Genomic DNA, 23,734 nt, shown 5'->3' with positions numbered 1-23,734 from the left:
AGTCTGAGCCTGCCTGTATCTGCTTATCTCCTCATATTTTGCTTCTTGCTTATCTTCTCACATGGGGTGCTATGTAATATTTCCTGTGCTACCATTCAAAGGATCTGGCAGAACCCCAGATTGAGAATCGCTGCTTTAGGGCATGAGGTAGCCTCTGTTGAGAAGGGCCAGAGTGATACCTCTCTATGAGCAGGTTATTCCATAACTGGCAATGCTGGGTTTCTTGGCTCTTTCTCTGAAGCACCTGGCACTATAATAGACAGGCTACCAAGTTCTATGGACCAATGGCCTGATGTCCTGCATGACAGTTCTCTGACACCTATTTCTTTTGGTGAGGACTACAGGTTCCTTAATTTTTCTTACCAAATATTTTATTAAGACTGTTTTATTTTGGAATGTTGTCATATGAACTGCTCCACGAGTTGGTTTTTTTTTTGTGCATTAGATTTTTTCCAGGGTTTTTTGATAAAACCCTGCCAAAAGGACCTCAAGGGATACAATAACTATTACATTCTGTTTGTACAACAAAGTTCTACATTGCATTCATTTTACATATATTTATATTACACTGTTTCATTTTAAAACAGGATTAGAGTGGAATGTAACCTATTGTACCATAACAAACAATCTGCAGTTCCACAGACAGTAAGACGTTTTCCGATTAAATCCTAGTACATCTAAGACAACCAATTTTAATAGCTTTCCTAGTGATCTGATATGAAAAATATGTATTTTGATGTAAAAGGAAATGGCTGGCTTATGTTAGTCGTGTTACCACTTTTGAGTATACTGTTTTAACATGGTTAGTTTGCTACCTCCTGTAATAACACAAGAGTTCCTCAGTTTCACTTTTTTACAGTAATCACTTAACTTGATGTCTTAATTATTTGGCTTTTTCACAAAAGTACTAAACTGAAGCCTGTTCATTATATACAGAAATCATCCATGGCTTTTTTTTTTGGTTTGATTTTGTACATGTTACCTTGACTGAATGCCTGAAATATACAGTTAATAAAAACGTGTGAATTTAGACCCCAGATACTCTCCACTTCTATATCCATTTATGGGTTTGCAAAGGAACAGTAATCTGAGCAAGCTGACCTTTCACACCTACTTTGCACTAGTGTGAGGCAGTGAAGACCCAGCTTTGAAAGTCTGGTGTCTACTGGTAGCACTCAGGCTCCGGGGCCCCCAGTGATGGAAAATATTCAAAACTTTCTTTGTGGAGAAGCCAGGAGCTGACTTGTGCATCCCAGAAAGTGGGTGAAGCCAGCCAAGGAGAAGACAGAGCTTCATCCTTTGGGAGGTGTGCTGAGTCATTGCATCTCTCAGGCTACTTTTGCTTATCTTATAGAACACTGCCTGGAATTGAAAGCTGCTTCCTCCCTGTGCAGCTCGAAGGACTGCTGCAGCCTCTGAGCTGCTGTGACACGTGATCCCCATGGGTCTCACTGGGTGTGCTGCTGTGGAAGTTGCTCCTGATGTTGCAGACTGGTTGTTCTTTGCTGGCAGGGCTGTACTGAGGTGTAAGGCAACCCAAGACCCCATCCCGTTTTGAGAAACAGGGTCCCAATCAGTTGCTGTAGAAGGCAGTTGATTCAAGGGAATTGATTCAAAGGAACACACTTTGGATATGGGTTCCTATCACTTGTAGCTGACCTCCAAGAACACAAAGATTTTAAAATAAACCATAAGGCTTGGAAATAATGGGATCTTCCTTCTCAGCAGCTTTGTGCTTATGAAACACAGCAAATGGTTCTATGGGCCAAAAATTAAATCGGGAAAGGGGGAATATTTACATTAAAATAGAGAAAGTGAACCAGCCTCGTCTATAGGGCCTTATCTATGGGGGAGTTTACTTGTGGCCTATTTTTATGGGCTTCAGGGAATGTTATATGGATTTGCAGAGAGCTCGTTAGAGTAACTTTCCTCTTTGGTCCCCAAAGTTCTCCTAATAGATCTGATCTCCTGTGTACACATTTTAACAAATATGCATTAATCTTCTACAGCAAGGAGTCTTCCTCACTAAATAGAGAATTTGGAATCATTTGTACCCAGGCCAGAACTCTTCATTCTCCTCCCGCACACCTTCGTCACACACAGTTTCATGGGGTGTTTGTGTCTGGATTCAGCCTACAGGCTGAATCCTCAAAGCACAGTCCTCAGGCTGGGTTGTTCCTGACTGCACTTGAGACCTGTTTCTAGTTCTGAACAGGTCAGCCTGCTGGAAGGGCCACATGAAGATGATGGGCTAGGCTGGCTCAAGAGTAATGATAAAGGTCCTATCTGACACAGTCACCTGTTTGCTGTGGACCTGCTTTTCCAACTTCTTATTTCTAGTGCATGCATGCCCTGTAAACCAAACCAGCCACAAAGCAGGTTGGGCTTGCAAAGAAGGAGCCCACCTGTTAAAAATAAACTGTCAGACCTCATCTACTCACTGCAGAGAAATGATAGTGGGCAGCTCCTTCGTCCCTTTGGCATCATCCACCTTGATGCATGCCTTCTGTTTAGCTCACTCACATGATCAAATTGGGTTCTGCTCTGTGCAACATAACACAGCAGGAGAACCTCACAGGGAGGTTCTCTGGAATAGGCCCCTTAAAATTGTAATATAAACTATTGTTGGTGAGACAGGACCACCCTGTGGCCCCTCCCTCGTCCTGGTGTCCTGTTTGCATTCTGGCTTAGGTTTGCTCCCCTGATTGCTCCAGTTTCAAAACAAGCCCTAATGCCAAGTAGGATTAAAGCGAAGTGCAATTTCCAGTCTGCCACAAGACTAATGCCTAATCCAAATGGATATTACATTTCCTGGTGCCCTTGCTGGAAGCAAGTAGCACTTTTTTTGAAATATCACAATAAGGGATTGCTGTAGGTAAGGGTCAGGCATCAGCTTAGTAAGAACTGATTGTTGGTGAAGCTCTAACAGCTCTGACTGGTCTTGCTCCATATCCATAATGTTTATCCAAAGCTAATCCTTATGTTTGGCAAAAGTGAGCCTTACACAGCTGGACCCTGCTTCATTTCCATGATGGCCCCTTCTCAACTGTACCCTTCTAAAGGTTAATCCTTTACCCCTCATGTTTTCTCAGTCCCTAGCTACCTTTGGGGGATTCTGAGATCCACAATCCCATGTTTCCCCCTTTCTGTTATCAGAAGGTATAGTACATTTCCCTTCTGAACTCTACAGGTTTCTGCTAGGAATCCCCTAGGTCCGCTTCTGTAACTTCCAAAGTGAGGATCGAGAGGCTGGGTTTCTCTTCCTACTGGCTTGCTAGGCTCATTTCCCCTTCTCACCCTTCCCACACTGCCATTTGTGGCATCTTCTGGCACAAGCCACTACAATTAGAGGGGTGTAGGGAGGACATAGAAACTCCCCATTGCCTTATGGTTAATGTGCTGATGCATTGTAGTGAGCATGCTGTGGGCTAGTATTCCCCAGTTAGTCATGAGAGGCTGAAATCCTTTGGAAAGAGGAAGGAGGCAGCCTCCTGTCTGCTTTTGGTATCTTTAAAACAATCCAGACAGCTGAGTTATTTATTTGAACAGCTGGCTGCTGTGCACCATGCAGCAACTTATTGTCTTGCTTTTAAAGCAGGAGCATGTGACAGCCCAGTCAGTGCAACAGTGTATTAAGAAAAGGGCTCCCAATGCTCCTGCTGAATTTCAAGAACCTGGGAGGGAAGGCCTGTTTTAAAACAGGAAATGTCAGGATCCTTTTTAGGTCCAGTGGAGTCCCACAGTGGAGGAGAAAGCAGATGTTGCTTTAGCAAACTCCAAACTAGACACTGTACAACACAGTTCCTTACTGACCGAGGAAACTAGCAGAAACCCCGGAGAAGTGATTGCAACCCTCTGTCTCACAACTCGGTTCCTGGCTGTGTAGATCCATCCATCCCCCTGGGAACCAGCCTCCTGTTGTTAGTGAGGCTCATTAGAAGTCTTGCGAGTAGAGTAAGACTATTGCACTGGGACCTGTAAAAACAAAACACCAAATCCTTCATTCCCTTTCCTTTGGGATGCAGGCAGTGGAGACCACATGCAGGCTGAGTCAGAGTCATATGACTCCCAACTGCTCCTTGCCCAGTAGGCACACTCAGAAAGGGTCTGTCCGTAGTAGGGGCAAGCAAGCAGCAGGCTGCATGGCTCACAGTTTTATAGCTATCATGTAGTCCCCATCTGTGAGTTACAGCTGCTGTCCCCTGGGGTGACCTCTGCAATTGGGCCATGATGAATACACCACCTGGCTTTTAGAGGAATGGACCCCGCTCTAGGGGTCAGGGACCACACGGATGCAGGGATGTGACTCAAGCTGGGAGGCTGAGGGGTTGCATGGCCAGGAAGGTTTAGATGTACCTCATCTTCAATAAGGGCAATAAACATGCTTATAGTGTTTTCCTGGGATTTGCTGTGATAAGCAGGTGCTACATCTGTTATGTGAAGCTGCAGAGAAAGTCTCCCTCAACCAGAGGATACCTGTGAGTACAGTGGGTTGGGCAGGGTCAGGTTCAGTAAGCCAGGGGTGGGCAATTATTTGGGCAGGAGGAGGGAGTTTTGGTGAGCTGTTGAGGGCCTGGTCAGGCCCCACCACTCACCAAAGCTCACCAAAACTCCCTAAGTGGCTCTGCCCCGGGGCCCAGCCCTGTGCTGTCGCCACCCAGTTATCCCAGCTCCAGGGTCCCTGTGGAGACCAGCCTGGGACCCCTGCAGGCAGAGCATGCTTTAGTTGAGCAAATGGGACAAGGCCACGGGCCACAGGGAGCAGCATCTGAGAGCAGGAGTGGAGGCAGGGGCCAGGATCTTGGGCCAGTGACAGTATGGGGCTGGGGCCCAGGACAGAGCCACAATCTGCTCCTGGCATGCTGCTGCCTGTGGAACCGGCACCTGTTGCAGGGACATGGGGGCAGCAGATCATGGCTCTGCCTTGGCCCCCAGGTCTTGGCCTTGTGTTGTCCCGACCCCAAGATCCCAGCCCGCCCACTCTGTCCAGCTCCCTGAACCCACTCCTGGACACCACTCCCTGCTTGCCTGCAGCCCCATCCCATCTACCTGACCCAGTGCTCCTTGCCCGCACAGGTCCCTGGTAGATCTCTATGGAGACCCTGCCCACCCACTCCATCCAGCACCCCCAGCAGTGGGTGCAAGGTGGACAGGCTGGGGCGCTTAAGCAATCGGGCCAAGTCTGGCGTCCCCAGTGGAGACTGGCAGTGGCAGCTGGAAGGAGCTACCTCTGCAGGGGCTGCCAGGAAGCAAAGTTCAGCCACCGCACTGCTCCAGCCCTGTTGTGTGTCTGGGGGCAGCAGGACCAGCTGCCTGTGCTGCGGCACAGGCTGCCTCCCACACCAGGGCTGAGGGGCCCACTGTGGGCCAGATAAAATCCCTTGGCGGGCTGGATCCAGCTTCTGTGGCCATCTTTTGCCCACCCCTGATGTAAGTTCATGTCTGGGATTTGCACAGCAGCTCCTGATGTTAGAACTGTTAAAGAAGGCCAGTAATTTCACTTGAGAAATCCAGCCCCTTGGAGCATCTCCAGCTTTGAGACATTTGCTTCTTGGCTCTTCATGATGATTTGTGTGCACCAGGGAGGCTCTACTATTTGCAATGAGAAATCTCTAAAGTAAAAGGGCATCATATGTGATGGATGTGAGCAGTGAAGATGCCCAGCACTCATAAAATCAGAGACATGTAACCTTTCAGATGTTTGAAGGGAATAATATTTCATAAGGCAGGGCCTTTGACTAAACTCAGAGCAGTTATTGTTTCTGGTCTTATAGATGACCCAGGAATGTGATGTTTTTACTGGCGCTCGGTAAGACAGTTCTTGGTTGGTTGCTATCCAAGACTCCTGGCATGGCTTCGACGTTCTTGCAGATTTGACACAATGATTTTAACCAAAATCCCACATGCTTGATATAATCGTTCAATGCCTTTAGAAAAGGTTTTATACCTAATATGGACAAAAAAGGGTTCTGCTTTTTCAGAGATGTGACGTGCAGTGAGCAGGTTTTGATCCAGAAATAGATTCATCTGTATTCATTTAGTAGCAGTGTTTCTGCATGGCTGTTATAACAGCACAGGCACCTGCTGATTAGCCCAGTGGCAGTTGCGATTCTCAGATTTTAAAAGCCTTCGGTTTCCTCTGATTGAGCACTGTGTATGACAAACATGCTTTGGGGAAGCCATTACATCACCATCAAAGTCTGATGATGAGGCACTGGCAAAAAAATGCCACCAACTTTTAATGTTATTGGGAGAAAGATCATCAGCTGCTTTGATTAAATATAAAAGTGAGCAGAAAGCAGATGGAAATGATGTTAGGCAAACATTTGTCTGGAATCGTTTAGATAAGGATGATTCTGCCTTGAGCCAGCGGTTCAGACTACGTGACCTTTTGAGGGTCCCTTCCAGCTTTATTGTTTTATGTTTGCATGACTGCAGGCTGCTTTATGGTACTGTTAATACTAGACCTGATTTTCTTGCTGTCATGCATCTTGTGTAAACATTTTCAGATGTATGAAGTAAGTACAAAATGATACCACCCAGTTTTTAATTAATTTTCCACAAGCACAAGTCGCCCTATATGGTGAAAGGCAACCAAGAACCTGGTCTAGGACCCTGTGCCAGGCTCTTTAATGCTCGGGATTTGGGAGCATGCTTTTAGCAATTTGCTGCCTCGGTACTTTATCATTTCTAGATGACTGAGTCAGGAATTTCTGCAAGAATGACAGCTTTGAGAAACATCCTATATTATAACTTAGAATCGCCTTATGCCATCTAGCCTCTTGAAAGAGCAACCTGGCTTGAATTCAGAGAATGGGGCCATGAGACTGTGCACCTTTTAGAGGTTCTGTCCATTGAGGAGTGCTGCAAAGCCAGTTGAAGTCAGTCACTGCATCTTGTGTCTTTTGGACTTTGGATAAAATCCCTAGTTCCCAAAGGCCTCTGATTTATGACAACCTATAGGCCTAATCTTAAAGTTAATTGTATGTTTAAAGCCTTGCATGAAACAGGGCTATAAGTAATCCGCGGGACTGACCAATATCTACTGTCAGTGAAAATGGTCCTCATTGTTTTTTCCAGGTAAAATATTTTTAAATGTTTATTACTATTTTGTTCAGCCCAAGAATTTTGACTTTAGAGATGGGTATGCAAGCATGAAAAGGGAAACTTACTTTCTTTAAGAAATCTTAGTCCCTGACATCAGCAAAACCTCTCCCTGGATTGATAGCCCCATAGGAAGTCTGTGCCATTTTGATTGCTGAATGGCAGCATACAAAGCGAGAAGCTGCATCTGTGTAAATGCTTCAGTCAGTGCTGAACTAGGTAAATGATGAGACTTTTTGGAAATGCCACCTCCTCAGGTTTTTGGAAAACAGGTTTCTTCTCCCCTTTATAGTCAGGCAGGCCCTGGAGGCATTGTATTCCTTTTGTATACAGGTGTTCCTGCTGAGTAATAGAGATCTAGGTTCCCTTGGGTATGTGGCTACATGCTTTGATTTAGCACGGCATGTGGAGGATATACAAAACAAAGTCAAAATGAAGCTGCGAGTATTTGACCCTGTGTGCATAAGTATGTAGCAGTTATTCTTGAGGGAAATGTATATCCCAATGCCTAGATGGCTGTTTCTATTCTTGTGTGCTTTATACTTGATTTATACTTGCATAATCTAAACTGTTACAAGAATTACACAAGTATTGCGCTCAGAGGCATAACTAGCAATGTTGGCACCCTGGGCAGAGATGACGGAAAGTGTGTGGGGGTGCCCTCTGTAATTCAGTACCCAGGGCTTGTACCACACTCAACTGCCTTCAGTTTTCCTACTGATCTCACGTGCAAATAAGTAGCATCCAATTAATCTGGTAGAACTAGCAGCCAAATCCTGGCAGATTCTCACTGCTTTGTTCTTTGAATATGCCAGTTCTGAGTTAAATAGCCTTTGAATATTAAGATGTAGATGGAGAATCAATATTACCATAGACCTGCCAGCACCTTCCTATCTTCCCCCTTCCCACAGGTAGCCCCCATGCTGTCCCAGTGTCCATACCGCCATGCAGGGACTAAAGGACCAGGACTGTCGAGACATGAATTACACCCACTGTTAAATGTGCTTTATGGTCATGAGTTGGAGTGATATTGGAGAACAGCTCTGCTTCGTGATGATTTCCAAAGTGGATACGCACTCTTTGTCTTTTAGTTTCCTGCCTTATGGAAGGAATACGATGGCTTTCCAAGAGTAACTGCTTTGGTGGAGAAATGGATCGCAAAAGATGTGGAGCACTGGCCAAGCCTCTGATTAGAGATATAAGTATATTTCCTTATGGCTCAAAATTAATATGTAATTTCAATCTCTGTTTCATTATTATCAGCCAAGTGGAAAAGGTCCACGCCTACCTGAAGTATATTGTGTCATCAGCCGACTGGGTTGCTTTGATTTATTTTCTAAGGTAAGATTTTTCTTTTCAATAGTGCGCTGGTTACACACTGACAAATATCCGTATTAATGAACCAAATGAGAATTACTTAATTGGATGGGTAATAATAATATGTTACAATTGTTGTTTTGGATATTTTGTCTCTGTTACTGGGATCATCAAAGAATGTATTATTGCTTCTGTGTCTGAAGCAAATCTTGATTTGAAAAACATCTGGGTGTCTGTATGAACTGGCTGCCTGAGGTTTTTTTTCTCCATTGTTTTCTAAAACCATTCTCTGCTGAGCTGTAATTCTTGGCATTTAGGTTTGAATGATGGGCCAGTACCACTTTTATTCCAAAACCCCCGTAATGAGGTTAAGAATCAAGATTATTCGCTTAGTGGATTCTGTGTATCTTATTCCATTGGAAATTTTCATCTCAAGACATTAAGAAAGTGTTAATGATGATTATTTAATTAAAGCCCACGTCAGTGACTCCAAAGTTACATCATATGCTAATCTAGTTTACTTAAAGAATAACTTGACACAGGAGTTGTCAGACAATAAACAGCTTATTGTCTGATTAAATCCTGAAGCAGGGTTGAGGTATTTGGGAGCCAAAGAACCAGGTGACTGGGAGTCAATTCCAGCATCACAAACATTATTCTTATAGAAGATAAAAATATAATCAAATATAACAAAACATTAAAAATATTTTTCTTGCTTGATTTGAATTTAAACTATCTCTTCTGCTGCCAACTTACTGCCTCTGATGGAGTGTCCTGCATAATTTCAGGAAGCATTTTACTGCAATACAGTTACACCAGGCAGGATTTTAGTGCAATTTCAGAGGACAATGCTCTGGCTTTGAGTGGCTTTTATTCTCTTCCACCTCCCCTTTACCCTGGTTAGTACATTATGATTGTGACTTTTCATATCTTTGAGATAAAGTGCTATGTAAATGATGTCTTCTTTTACAAGAGACTTTTCAATTTGACATCTGAAGTAAGGAAATTTCATGGCACTCCAAACCATTTTTTCTTCTTTTTCAATTGAGACATTTGGAGCATGAGAGATTAATTTTTGTAATAATATCACAATATCTTACATTGTTCACTGAACCTAATCCTCACACTGAATGTCTTCCAGTGTTAATAAGACACCCCCTCCAAAAAGAATACAGTTGTAGAAAAAAAAAGTTTCTAATATTAATGAGGTTGAATGTTGGTTCACTCTTTTTTCATAATTTCAATGATTTTTTGTTGCATACCTTTTTTGTATGCAGTGCATCTTAATTGTAGACCTTTTCACAGGGAAAAATGCTGCTTATACATAAAAAAAAAATGACATATCTCATAGAAGCATGTTTTCAGGTTTTGAATAAAAATTCTGATTCTTGCGAGTCAGAATTTAAGAAAACACAATTAAACAGTTAATTTCAGTTCAGCCTGTAATAGGTAAGTCTCATAGAAGACCTGAAACTCAATGTTTGTTAAAATAGTTTTTAGATATTTTTATTCTGATGAAAATTATATGTGCAAGTGAAGGAGCATCATGCTGGCATAAGAGGATATATAGCTCTCAAGCAGGTCTGGAAAGCTAATGAGACGGGCAGATACCTTCAAGTTCCTCTTTCTTTTTGTTGCTACCTAACATTGATAACGTTCTCATTCGCTGAGGTTTTTGTTGAGGGGGAAAGGCTGAAGCAGATAGTACGAAATTGCGAATGTAACTACCTTGGTTCCAGGACAGTAGCCAAGAATATCAGTTATGCTGAAGGCCTGAAGTGTGTGCAAGGAAAGCCCATGCCAGAAAAAACAGTGATAGGCCAGAAAATTGCAAAAAGTTGTGTGTACCTACTTGGAACCTAGTCTGCATGTATGTATGTTGCAAGGGCACTTGGCCTTGCAGTCCCAATGATTTTAGATATGGCAAGAAGTCCATTTTTAACTGGTACTTGTGTATCATTATGTATGCATCAGTTAGTAACTGGCTAAAAATTGCAGCTGAACTATCAGTTTCCTGTTCCTCAGCCTGATTCTTTTTTCACTTGCCCCACTAAATGGTGTAATGCCATTGGCTTCCCTGGTGATCACAGAAAGTGACTGGGAAAACACTGGTGATGTTAGGTTGTTCAGCTCAAACCTAAAGTCTACAGTCCTCAAAGAGATAGGCTGAGCCCACTGTTAGGAGTACAGTAGAGCTGCTTTTATCCCTGAACCAGCATGGTTATTGGAACTGGGTCATACAGAAGCCTTAATTGAAGATTACAGAGAGCAGATCCACCAGGTGTGGATCAACTCTTCCGAGAACTGAGCTCCTGAACTCCTGACACTAGGGAGAACTGAGAGTACTATAGCCCTGATTTGACAAAGCCCTTAAGCACATGCTTAATATTCAGCATTTGCAGAAAGGCTCTCACATGAAAAAAGAAGAGTTGAATCCATATGATACCAATCTGCAAGAGAGTTGGTTAAGATGGAAGTGAAGTTTCTTAAGAGGTCAGAGCATCTCTTTGTTTTGGTCTGTACAAGAAAAAATGGCCCAAATGGTAAAACTGACAGCAAAGAGGAAAGTGATCGGGATGATGCACTTTGCAGAGGTAGACAAAACAAGGAGCTGTTTTCTCTGTTTAAAAATGTGACGAGGGGGAGACTGCTGAGATCTTAAACCTTGGACATTATTGAACAGAGAAGCAGAAGGAATCCTTTGTTTTAGATATCTTAGCATCTTATTTTTGATTTTCCACATTGTTCTCATTCTCCTTGGAGTCCTTTTTCTCTTCAGTGAGTGCTGTGACATTTAATGTCCAGGACAGAATCCAGAAGCACAGATTTCCTTTTTTCCAAATTCAGCTAGTGCATTTGGTCTTGGTTTCAGCAGCTATTTTTCCCCATAATTGGACTCATGAGGCAAATATACATTTGCCTTTTAAAAAAACAATACTATATTTAGTTACCGGTACGACAAAGGCCATCAGGATTGGGATTCTGTTGCATTAAGCTGTACAGAAACATAAGACAACACAGTCCTCTTCCCCAAAGGGCATTCAATTTATTTTTATCTAACTTAAACATATGTGATTTATACTTCACAGCTAATGTTAGCGATGTAAAGCATCACATAAAGGAGATAAGTTTGGCAGCAGCACAAGGGCTTACATTGGAGATATTAAGGAACAGGGGAATATTATCTCATCGACACTTTTTAGTAACAGGGCTGGCCCTTGGTAAAGGGCTTTCTTATATTGGCGTGAGAGGTTATGGCCCACCAAGCTGCAGTAATGGTGAAATTAATGTAAACCTATATAAGCATCTGCCACTCTCCTTGCCTTGAATTGGAGGTGGACGTGCTTGGCCATTTATTAGAATCAGACCTTTACTATATTGTAAAGAGGAAAAGGAGGCTACACTCCAGTTAGTCCATTGGTTTTTGGTCCTTTAGTTGTTATTGTAACTCACCAGTTTGTATTTAAGTCTCCTTGTAGTTAAGTTCTCTTTCAGCAAAAAGCATTTCCAACAGAAACAAGGGAAGCTGCCTGGCTGAGACCCACTAGTTATTGCATGGCCTTTTGCTCTTGAGTAGTGGTTGAATAATCAGTCTTCCAGGTCAAACCACTAACTGCTTTTGAAGCATACTTTCCCCCTTCTTTAGGTTTATCATCCACATATTCTGTCTACTGTGGGAAAGCTTAGCTGTGGCCTAATTTATGTTGGCTCATGCAACCAAAAAGAGAAGGGGGAAAATATAATAATCCTCTGAATCTTTAAGGAGTTCCATCTGCTTGCTATAAGACAGGATTACCTGTTCTGTATCATGGAAAATTACCTTAATGCAGACACCCAGTGAAAACAGTAGGGCATGTTTCACAAAATCGCTCTGGATGAGCTCTAGTTTCAACATGGTGACTGCAAAGCGATTTTTATTTCCAGGGCCAGATCCATGCTTAGAGCATTTTGCCAGTATAGCCATGCTTATATGCTATGCTGGGAAAGCAGTCCTCGTATGGATGCAGCAAAGTTGCATTCTTATTTGTTCAGCTTCTCCCTGTCCTCTTTAGTGAAATAAGAAAATCAAAATGTTGCTGGTGTCACTGCATCTATGCCTAAGGTGTGTTGGTCAGAGTTTCTACCTTTCATAGTTTCATAGTTTGTAGGGTCGGAAGGGACCTTGACAGATCATCAAGTCCGACCCCCTGCCATGGCAGGAAAGAGCACTGGGGTCAAATGACCCCAGCAAGGTATTCATCTAACCTCCTCTTAAAGACCCCCAGGGTAGAAGCCAGCACCACTTCTCTTGGAAGTTGGTTCCAGGTCCTAGCCGCCCTGACTGTGAAGTAGTGCCTCCTGATATCTAGTCTAAATCTACCCTCTGCCAGCTTGTGACCGTTATTTCTAGTCACTCCTGGTAGTGCTCGGGGGAACAGGGACTCCCCCAATGCCTGCTGGTCCCCTCTGACTAGCTTGTAAACGGCCACTAGATCCCCCCTCCGCCTTCTCTTGTGGAGGCTGAACAGGCTCAGGTCCCTTAGCCTCTCCTCGTAGGGCCTGCCCTGCTGCCCCCTGATCATGCGGGTGGCCCTCCTCTGGACCCTCTCCATGCTGTCCACATCCCTCCTGAAGTGCAGCGCCCAGAACTGGACACAGTACTCCAAGTGTGGCCTGACCAGTGCCACATAGAGGGGGAGGATCACCTCCTTGGACCTGCTCGAGATGCATCTGTGGATGCATGACAAGGTGTGGTTGGCCTTCCTGACTGCGTCCCCACACTGTCGGCCCATGTTCATTTTGGCATCAACAATGACTCCAAGATCTTTTTCTGCCTCTGCACTGACGAGAAGGGAGTTCCCCTGTAGGTATGCTGCTGGTTCTTCCTACCCGGGTGCAGCACCTTGCACTTGTCAGTGTTGAAACCCATCCTGTTCTCATCTGCCCACCCCTGTAACCTGTCTAGGTCCGACTGCAGCCTATTCCTCCCTTCTAGCGTGCCCACATTCCCCCACATCTTAGTGTCATCAGCAAATTTGAATAGGGTGCTTTTTACCCCCTTTCCTCACTCCTAACCAGCATAGACATCAACCAGTGCCTACAGTGCAAGCATCATACCTCAGGAAGCTCTGTATTTCGTCTTACAGTTCACCTCAGATGTAAAACTGAAGTTCTGACCTGCTGTGATTATTGAATCCTGTTTTACATTTCCTAAGAGAAAATAGAATATCCCTGGGGTCCTGCTCAAATTCCAGCTCTAGTAGTTGCATTCTGCCCTTACGTTTCAGACAGTACATTAATCCTTTGTTAAACAGTGCCTTAAAGTGTGGAGAGCACAGAATGCACCAGCTCAGGTGTGGCTGCATTTTATCACTTTCTACAGGCCAAAGTCTGTGATTTTCAGTGGTCACTGAAGGAAGAATTCAGTTTCTGCTCTGGCACATATTTGGGGCTCTTTGGGGCAGAAGCTGCTTCAGAAGTGTATGTTGTTTTTATTACACTGACATGTTTTCTGTGTGATGGATCAGATCTTGGATGAGGTTGAAAGAAGAAGGGGTATATCTGCTGCCCTGGTTTATCCATTTATGAGGAGTCTGATGGAATCTCCTTTTCCTGCACCTGGAAAGACCATCAAAGTCAAGACTTTTCTGCCTGGAGCTGGAAATGAGGTAAAAAAAGAATGACAGACATGAAAATTGAAACCAATTCTCTCCTCTCACAAATAATTATAAGAAGTAGTCAAAGAAATAAATGTGGGGAATCATGAAATAACGGTACTGCAGGCTGTGTGGGATGGATCTGGTTAAAGAGCGGCACTGTTTTTCTTAACAATGAGTCCCTCTGATTATTAAGAACCAGATCCATGAAGAGATAAGTTGTGGAGATGTGTTTGTAATTCCTTATGAAGTTCAAATTATTTTCCACAGACTTCAGGGCCTTGCACTGTTAACCAAAGAGCAGTGGCGTAGCCATTTTCTTGGTGTGGCCAAGCTCTATCATGGTGTTAACAAGCTGGAAGTCCATCTTCCCCACCCATTCAGAAACTACAAATTATTACAAGCTTCATTGTTGCAGGGTTATGGCTAAAGGCTGAAGATGCTACCAACAGCACTTGAGGATAATTTTGAAGCATCACTGTTCCAAAGTAGATAGCCATTTATTTGCCTCTCAATATAATAGCTTGTATATGGAAGAGTGAGCCATATAAAAAGTCTTGTGGATTTTTAGAGTGAGGTACGCACATGTGTATGTCTGCGTGTGTACATTAGAACCTAGATACTTCACAAAGTTAAGTTTCTTCTCCCCCCATCCTCCTTGTCAGGGAATATGGGGATTTGTGAAGTATCTGGGGACATGAAGAGCCACAGCAAACAGCTGGAGCACAGGACCACAGATGTGCTCCAGCTGTTTGCTGGTGCTTTTATTTCCAAGGGTGTTGCTTCTGTGATCGGCTTTGTGAGACTGCTGCTCTGCTTCAGCTGAGTGGGAAAGTTTGACCTTTTGAAGTAAAAACCACAGCAAACAACTCAGCGGCTCATTCTTAATTCAGCAGCTCCCTGTGAACTAAGGTGTTGTAACCCATCCAGATATAAATGATCCAGAATTTACAGTACATATGAGTGTATTTCTATATATAAAAGCATAATGTATCTGTATAAAATAGGTATAATTATATTTTATTACAGACTCTGTTAAACGGGCAAAAGATATAATTCAGCTAGATAGAAACTTAGCATTGTTTCATGGGTTACTGCAGAATGGCAGTATTTGTGCCATGGTTAAAAATGTGGTGGTTTTATGGGTTCCCCCCACTTTTTTTTTTTGCTAGTAGGTTGCTCAGTGCAGCAAATTACACTCTTGGTTCCTGAGGTCTCTCCTATAATTTCCTGTAAAGTTACATCCATGTAACTGATTAAATGCAATTTGGGCCATTGAATGCAATAGGAAAAAGAAGGTGAAGTCCTTAGAGTAAAATTTGCAGTCAAATTCCCTGCCTATTGTTACTGTTTACGTTGGGTCAGATTATCTGATGACAGTGCTATGGAGTGTGCAGAGCAGGGTGCAGCAGGCGGTGGCTCCTCCCATGCAGTCTGTGCAAGATTGCTGATTCCTGCCCAGACCCCAGCCCTGGCTCAGCAGGGAGCAGTGTCTGGGTTACAGGTTGTAACCATTTCCCCTGCCTAGCACAGCCTCACAGCACCCAGCAAATGGAGCCCCTCCCCCGTGCCTTTTCACTTGCAGGAAAAAAAACAGGACAGTCTCCAGCCTCTTTCCCTGGCCCTGCGTCCCACTCCCCTGCTGTGCTCACCCAGCCACACAGGGACTTGCAGGAGGGTCTTCCCAGGCTTGGAGTCTCCTCACAGACAGCTCCTCTCTTGGGGAAGGGAGAGGGAACGGACACAGTGCGGCACTCTTCCCTGTGGCCTCTAGCTGCTACTTCTGCAGGGCTCTGCCAGGGGCTCTTGGAAGGGTGGCCATGGGGAGATCCTTTCCCTGGTTTCCAGCCTGTCTCTCCCCCCCTCTCTCCCCCCCTTGTTCTCCTCCTGGGAAAACTGCTCCCTATGTCTAACCAAGCTGCTCAGCCAGTCCCAGGCCAAGGCTCAAACCCTGCTGGGGTTACATCACCCCTCCCACTTCCAGGGGGGCTACCTCCAAAGCAGCTTCACTCACCCTCAGGGCAAGCGGTGTCCTACTGGGACAAACTCTGTCTCTTCGCACTCTGTCCCTCTGCAGGGCAGCCCTTTCTATTCCTTCAGGTGGGTCCATTTTTAATGCTGCCACAGTAGCAAACAAAGGGGCACACCTAAAGCAGCTAGTGGACCAAAAAGACACTTGGCTTAGCTCTGTTCTTAGTTTCAGCAGTACAACCCAATTAAGTTATAACTGGCTTCATTGAGAGAAGACCTTGATTCTTCTGTTGAGCCACCTCTGGCCTACATGGGGGTAGCTACGAATTGGGAAGCAAACATCATATTTCAATGAAAGGCAAACTGAAGTGCAAGACTTTGCCAAGCACAGAAAATACTCATGGCATTTATAAAACTACTGTAACTTGCAGCACATCCAGTCCCACAGCAGGATTGTTGCATTGGAAATCTAGCAATAGCAGCAGTTCCCAATGACCTAGCTCATTAATGTGACTTAAGCTTCCTATCGCAATTCTGAAGAATAATTTAACACTTTGTGTTGGGCACCTTTGTGAAACACAAGGGGATTGCAGCATTTACCAAACTCTTAAGAGTGCAAGACTATCTTTTCTCTTTGATGCCTATGGATTATTGGAGCAGTGGGAGGTTAATGAATATGTAGCATTCTAGTGCGGTAAAGTTTGCGTGTGCTGGCTTTTAAAAAAAAATCTAATCACAATATTTCAGTGTGCAATAGTGTTATGACATTGGCTTTGCTTTTACTGTGATGTCACTGCCACTGAGCACAAACCATGCCACAGAAGAACCAGTCTACTCTGTTTCTACTGTCCTGAATTGGTAGCCACAGTCTTAGGGCAGTTTTGCAAAGGCTGTAAACGGGATTTGGAACCCAGGTGCCCTTGTAGGATTGCACTTGAGCTCCGAATCCAAGTTGGGACCCAGTTTTCAGTGCTATTGAAACCTAACTTAGCTTCCCGGGTTGGCTAACCCAAGTTAAGAATAGGTCCTTCTTTTAGCACTGTAGACACACTTCAAGGGTTTAAGGCTCAGTGTAGGCCTCATGCTGTGGACTCAGCTGAACTACTCATCTGTTGAATAAAGTGTTTATAAAGTAGGATTATTTCCTTCCAGGGAATGTTGATTGACTAACTGCCAAGAGACTAGTTATGTGGGAGGCAGAGGAAGTATTGCCTGGTGGGGAGGAGTAGACTGTAATGTTCCTCAGAAATGTTGCATCTTTTTCAGTCTATCTCTGCAAAGTTGAGAGTTAAGGGAGAAAGTCCGACTGCTTCTCATCCTGTGAAACAGGGCAGGCAACGTGTGCTCTGAGATGTGTAGAAAACTATTGTGGCCTGGCCAGTTAAACTAACTTGCAATCTGTTGAATACATTCAGGTGATAGAGCTTCGGCGTCCAATGGACTCACGCCTGGAACACGTGGACTTTGAGTGTCTTTTCAAGTGCCTCAGTGTACGTCAGATCATTAGGATCTTTGCGTCACTTCTGCTGGAGCGACGTGTTATCTTCATAGCAGATAAACTCAGGTAAGTAGTAAAAGAACTTAAACTAACATATTGTTGGAGCCAGCATTTGCCTAGTGATACAAAGTGAAAAATGGATAAAATTGTCAACTCTCAGGATTCTCCCACGTCAGGGTTTGAACAACCCACATTGGCTTCAATGCAAGCTGTTTATAGGATGTGGAGAAAGCCTCTGCATTGTATTCTCAGCTCTGTTACTAGCTGAAAACCATTTAACTGGTCTCTGATTTAGGTAATCCCATATTACAGAAGGAATACCTACTAGGAAGCATTTTCTGCATTTAGACGAGTTCAGATCTGCCTTCTGCTTGGCACAAAGAATGGGTTCCATAGAGCTCAACACTTCTTACACTTGTGGAAGAAGGGAAATATCCTGATTTTACAGATGGGGAAACTGAGCCACTGGAGGAGCCTAGATGCACATTTTCATGCATTTACTAAATTTCAGTGCCTAGTTTAAGACATCTCAGACCTGATGCCCATATGAGAGCTGGTAGCTCCAGCTGTAGTCATTAGAAATTGCAGGGGTTTTATACTTCTGAATATCAGCCCTGAGTCTAGTTGAACCCCTGGCAACATATGTACAACAAAATCAGTGATTATTTGCCAGCAGTCACAGAGTGAATTAGTTACATTTGGAGTAGGGTTTGGTAATCCTGACTCCCATCTTCCCTGCTTCATTTACAAGAGCAGAGCTGATCTCAGTCATGTCCTCTGTGGTGACACATACCATTCTGAGATGCTTAACTGGCTTGCTAGTAGGCTAATAAGCAGTTTCTATGATATCTGGATTTTCAACCCCTGGGTTAGCTGAAACCTTTGCTGTGCAGGTATTTGCCATGTAAGTATTTGCTTTAAATTACCTTGGCCTTCTCAAAATATAAATGTTCGGATCCCAGGAGGGTCATCTGTTCCTCCTTTTTTATGTGAAGTACTATTCAGTTTCCTTTCTTTCAAAGAGTGTTAAAAACAAAGCCTAGTTGTATGGCTGGTCGAAATCAGTGGCATATTTTATGTGACGGGATCTGCCACAGCATCATACACCAAAATATTCCTTCTCTGTGTTACAAGCTGGAAGCAGGGTGGGTTGCAACCCTCCATTGCAGAGGTGGGCCCATTGTAGTAGCCACCTTTGCATATAATGTATTGGATTCTTTAGGAATTAAAGCATTTATATATTTAAGAAGATTTATGGCCCAGATTTAAGTAATATATTCATATAATAGCTGAAATTAGAAAATACCTTGGTATTGCAAACAGTTCAATAAGAGTGACAATACTTTCAGAGGACAGTGGCACTTGACAAGATAGTTCAAGCATTGGTTGATGTTCTTAAAATCTCTGTGAAGCAGGTCACCAGCCCTGTTTTAAAGAGGAGGAAACTGAGGTATGAATGACAAGGCCATAAAGAGAGCCTGTGACAGAGATAAGACTCGAATTCAGGCATTTCTCCCTTCCTAATCTATGCTGTGTCTGCATGGCTGGCTGAGTGAGACACAAGGACATTACAAGGAAGCAAAATGTTATTGTTTCCCTTCAGATCTGCTAAGCTTGTTTTTCAGGTGCCAACACAGCCCATAATAAGGTAAACTCAGAGATGGTGTTATACATGGCCCTCACTCAAACCCTGCAAAATGGAGGGATGTCTCCTCTGTAGCCATCTCCCTTGCTGTCCAGGCCACACCCTGAAGGTGTGAGTATCATCTTTAAAAGTTTAAGGAAGATATTTTTAATTGTAACCTGATTAATAAATAAATAAAGAGATGGTAAATGAAACAAAGACCATATTTTATTGAACTCAGAAACATCCAGAATCTCTTAAAAGGACCCCAAGGCCTTCATGGGTGGTTGAAAACACAGATGGATCTAGACAAACAAACTCTGTTAAATATGTTATCAGCCCTGTCCTCTGAAAGGCCTCCAGGAATAATAGCTGCACTTAGTGGTCACCAGTGTATATAACAGCAAAAATACTTTGCATAGTAACAGTTAACAATGTTTAGGGGATAATTTCTTAAAGCTGTGGACCCGTTTCCAGGATATAAACTGCCTTCCTTAGCAATATTCCTTGCGGTCTGGGACAACCAGAATGATTGCTCACCTTGTTGATAACCCTTTGTTTAAATGACCATTCAGAATGATTTAATTTCTTATAAACCCAGTGACAATTTTTTGTCGAGTCCAGAGTTTGGACTTTTCTTTCAAAGAGTGTCCAGCACATCATTGATATCAGTGTAGGCAGTTTTAAAGGAGGCCTTTCATGGACCTTCCTGCCAGTTTTCTACAGCAAGTTTACTTACATTGTTACTCGCTGATTTGCTTTGCTGTTCATTGAGAAGTATTGTTGGTACTTGCATGTAAAACTCCATGTGTCGTTAAAGAATGATAGGGCCCTGTCTTCTCCCTCATTGCATTGTGCATAGAGCAGAAAGTAGCTCCTAGGGGATCCTATTCTAGGCCTGCTCCTACTAGATGCTGAGAAGACTCAGACCATTGCCTCTAGGAGCACCTGTGGGGATGATGTGGTTTGGAGATGATTGATGAAGGACATGGCCGAACTGTGAAGGTCAATATGGATGCTGTCTCACTCTCTGAAATGCTTCTCCCAGAAAACTGGGCTAGCAAATGTGGTAAAACACTTCGGCACATATATGAGGGGAAAAATATTTCAGCCTCCTCTGAGAGAGCCAGTGCTAACTTGGCCTGGAATACAGCTATGCTTTCAGTACTGAGTTAGTTAAGGTCTGTATTGAACAGCCAGGTTTTACAGATGTACATTTCTTTTTACACCAACGTACATTTCTCCAAAAGTGAACAGATGAGTCTATTCCACGGCAGTTGGTTGCAGTAGGCATGATTACAGTGCTTTCTCACTATGAGAACAAGTATTAGCTGTTTTGCATTTAACAAACAGCTGACCCGGGATGGAAGTGGATGCAACCTATACCAGCATAGATTTACCCCAGTTTCTCCTGGGGTAATTTTACATCAGATTTGAGTAGGTTACACCAGCAGTTTATCTTGTCTGTTCCTTGTTGACACTAATATAAAACCTGGCTGCACTGGTACAAATATGATGTGTGTCTAAGCCCTTGGTGACATTTGGATTTACATTTAGATGAAAATAATGTCTATTCTGTGTTTGAATTACTGACCAGCATGCAAATCTGAGCTTCCAGTCTATTCTGGACCATTGTTTTAGTCACATCTCTCATCTGGGGACCTTGATATCTATTCAAAATATTACTTTTGGGGATTGAGGAGACCTGGGAGTTTGTGTGGCTTCCCCATTTAATGAATGAGAAGGAACAGAACCATTGAAGCCTGGGGATTGCTGATTGTTGTAGAAGTTGATGCCCCCACAGCTCTGTCCCTGCACCTCTTCCAAACACTTACATTTATCTGATTGTTTTGTTTTGAACACCGTTAAGTACTGGAAAAAAGAGCTAGATGGGCATGGTCTGGAGGACATAACCCAGGGCTTGGAGCTGGGAAACTTGGATTCTGTTCTTGACTCTTCCACTCAGTAGATGCGCGACCACGTGCGGCTAACTTTACCTCTCTCTGTTTCCCCTCCTAACCTTTGTTTGTCTTCGCTATTTGGAATGTAAGCTCTTTGGGGCAGAGACTGTCTGTCATTCTGTGCATGTGTATGCATGTGTATAGTGCCTAGTGCTATGTGGCAGCTCTAGCATTTATTGTAATATGAATAAGACAAGTACTTTGACAAAAGCCTGGGGAAAGGGACAGTAAGAAATGGATTTAAATAGGGGTGCACCGATAGAGATTTTTGGGGCCAATACCGATAGCCGATATTTAAGGAGGCATGTTGGCCGATACCGATCTGATTTCTGATACAGCTGTGTGCAGCTGGTAAGTCCGGTGGTGGAAGTGGAGGGGGGAGGGAAGGGGCGTGGCTGGGCAGATGAACATCTGTACAGTGAGGGAGCAGGCAGGGGCAGGTGCTGCCGAGGTTGGGGGGGGTGTGGAGCCACGGCTTGTTGTGGGGAGGAGGCTCCCACCGCTGCTTGCACCCTGGGAGGGTGGGGTGTGTGCCCCTCAGATCTGCGCAGGGCAGGGCGGGCTGCAGCTGGGGCTGCATGGGGCTCTTCTCGGCGGAGGCTGGGCTCAGAGCAGGCAACAGCAGCACTTGTAGGATGCTGCATCCACCCCAAATTTTGCTGTAGCTCAGCTCCCGGTGCTGCCACTGCCAGACACCTGGCACAGCCCTGGCTCAATGCCCTGCCTCCACCCATGCGCCAGGAAGAGCCAGGGCTGTGCCGGACAGCTAGCGGCCATAGTAATGGGAGCTGAGCTGTGGTGAAATTTGGGGTGGATGCAGCATCCTCCCAGCGCTGCCGGTACCCACTCCAAGCCCAGCCCCCACTGAGAAGAGCATGTAGCCCCCCCCTTCTCAGGGTGCAAGCAGTGGTGGGAGCCACTGCCCCCCGTCCCCGCCCCATCCAGGCAGCACCTGCCCCTGCCCACTCCCTCCCTCACCGGGGGGGGGAGGGAGGGGGCATTGATCTGCCCCCCCACCATGCCTGTTCCCTCCCTCCTCCCCTTCTACCACAATGTGCTGACCAGCTGAAGGCAGCTCTCTATGCTGCTAGCTCTGCTCCTTGCTGCCTGAGTGCTGCAGTGCAGCTGAGCACAGCACAAGCATTTATCAGCCAAATTATTGGCCCCATCAAGCCAATATCTGATATCTGGATGTGGTCTGATATCTGCCCCATCAAGTCGATATCTGATATTGGCCCCATCAAGCTGATATCAGCCAATTTTCTTTATATCGGTACTGAACCAATATCAGACCGATATATCACTGCACCTCTAGATTTAAATTATATACTCACAGAGGCTTTCGTGGGATGAAGTCTTAAAATGAAACACTCCAGCTCTGAGCTAAAAATTGTGTCTCGCACCCTTTTTTCTTGCCTGACAAGGATTTTGTTTTTGAGCATCAGTGTTGAAGCTGAAGGAGTGCAGTGGTAACATGGAGAAAAATGTGAAATATCTTGTACATCATCCAGTCAGTGGACCCAAGAACCAAAGCAGGAAACTAAAGAGATTTTACCAAGGCTTGATTTCTAAATGTATTCAGAAAACTAGATTAGAAAGAAATGTTGAGGGTTTGGGCTTCAAACAACGTGACACAGAAGGTATTTAATACATCTCCAAACAGGAAAGGATTTTCTACAACTATACAGATTGTGCAGGGCAGGCATAATAAAAATGAGCTTAACTTCCATAATTGTTATTTATCATTTGTGCCGTGCCCAAAGTATGTTTGGTGCTTAGCAGAGAAATGATACCTCTACATTTTTGCCCTGGAAAAAGAACGGGTTTCAATGCAACAAGCGATGCCAACAGTAGAGAGGAAATAATGAATATTAACAAGCAGGTCACAGGATTGACTCATTTAAATATGCATGCTAACATTTCAGGTTTTTAGAAATATGTTGAGTTCTTTTCATATTTGCTTCCAGGTTTGTTTGGGTTTTTTTGTTGCTTACAGTTGAACAAATAATGGAAATAAAATTCTGCAGTAATTTGCTCATATTTAAAAATGAATTTCTGTTCAAGTCTTGTGAGTGGCCTTTTGGTGTTTGCTTTCTTTACCAACACATATACTAGCAGAAGCGGGATTTTAAGATCCAGATTACTTAAATACCCACTGAAAGAACAATGGAGAAGATGTGTCTGATGGTATCACATTCTCCCTCGCTCTCTTTTTCCCATCTCACTGCCCCGAAAACTGTGAGTTCCTGTTTGTGTTCCTAGAGCTCTGCCTACTGGCACTGGTTTTGATATACCCTAAATGGTCCTGAGTACTTCTCTCTCTGAAGCTGGCAGAAGCAAAGCTCTCTGGGACATGTGAGGCTTTGAAAATGTATGCAACAGATGGAAAATAAGTGGGTTCTGGGGATTAGGGACAAGAGTGTTACTACAGATAGGGAGGCAGCAACAGAAAATAAATAGAAGTAAATAGTGGAGGAGGAAACATCTCCCCTTTAAGCATTTTACTAAGGAAACAAACTCATGGGCATGTTTTTGGGTGGGTAACATGTCTAAGTTTGTAAAAACAACTCTTCCTTCCCCCTTCCCCTGATTTTTCCCAAAGGAAGAAAGAAGACCCTCAAGA

The 23,734-nt window shown here is 44.0% G+C and overlaps 1 protein-coding gene across 5 annotated transcripts in view; it reads left to right on the top strand.

Moving 5' to 3' along the window:
• Positions 1-23,734, top strand: part of DENND2B (DENN domain containing 2B) — a 299,081-nt gene that overhangs the window by 233,678 nt on the left and 41,669 nt on the right. For all 5 annotated transcript variants that reach the window (XM_059722659.1, XM_059722660.1, XM_059722661.1 and 2 more), the window contains 3 exons: positions 8,368-8,445; positions 13,929-14,069; positions 17,444-17,592. In XM_059722659.1, coding sequence (XP_059578642.1) covers positions 8,368-8,445; positions 13,929-14,069; positions 17,444-17,592 — 368 coding nt within the window. The remainder of the gene's footprint in view (positions 1-8,367; positions 8,446-13,928; positions 14,070-17,443; positions 17,593-23,734) is intronic.

Source organism: Alligator mississippiensis, chromosome 2 (genome assembly GCF_030867095.1).
Source record: "Alligator mississippiensis isolate rAllMis1 chromosome 2, rAllMis1, whole genome shotgun sequence".
Taxonomy (NCBI): domain Eukaryota; kingdom Metazoa; phylum Chordata; order Crocodylia; family Alligatoridae; genus Alligator; species Alligator mississippiensis.
Note: the sequence above shows the minus strand (reverse complement) of the source record. Positions and strands in the feature narration are given on the sequence as shown.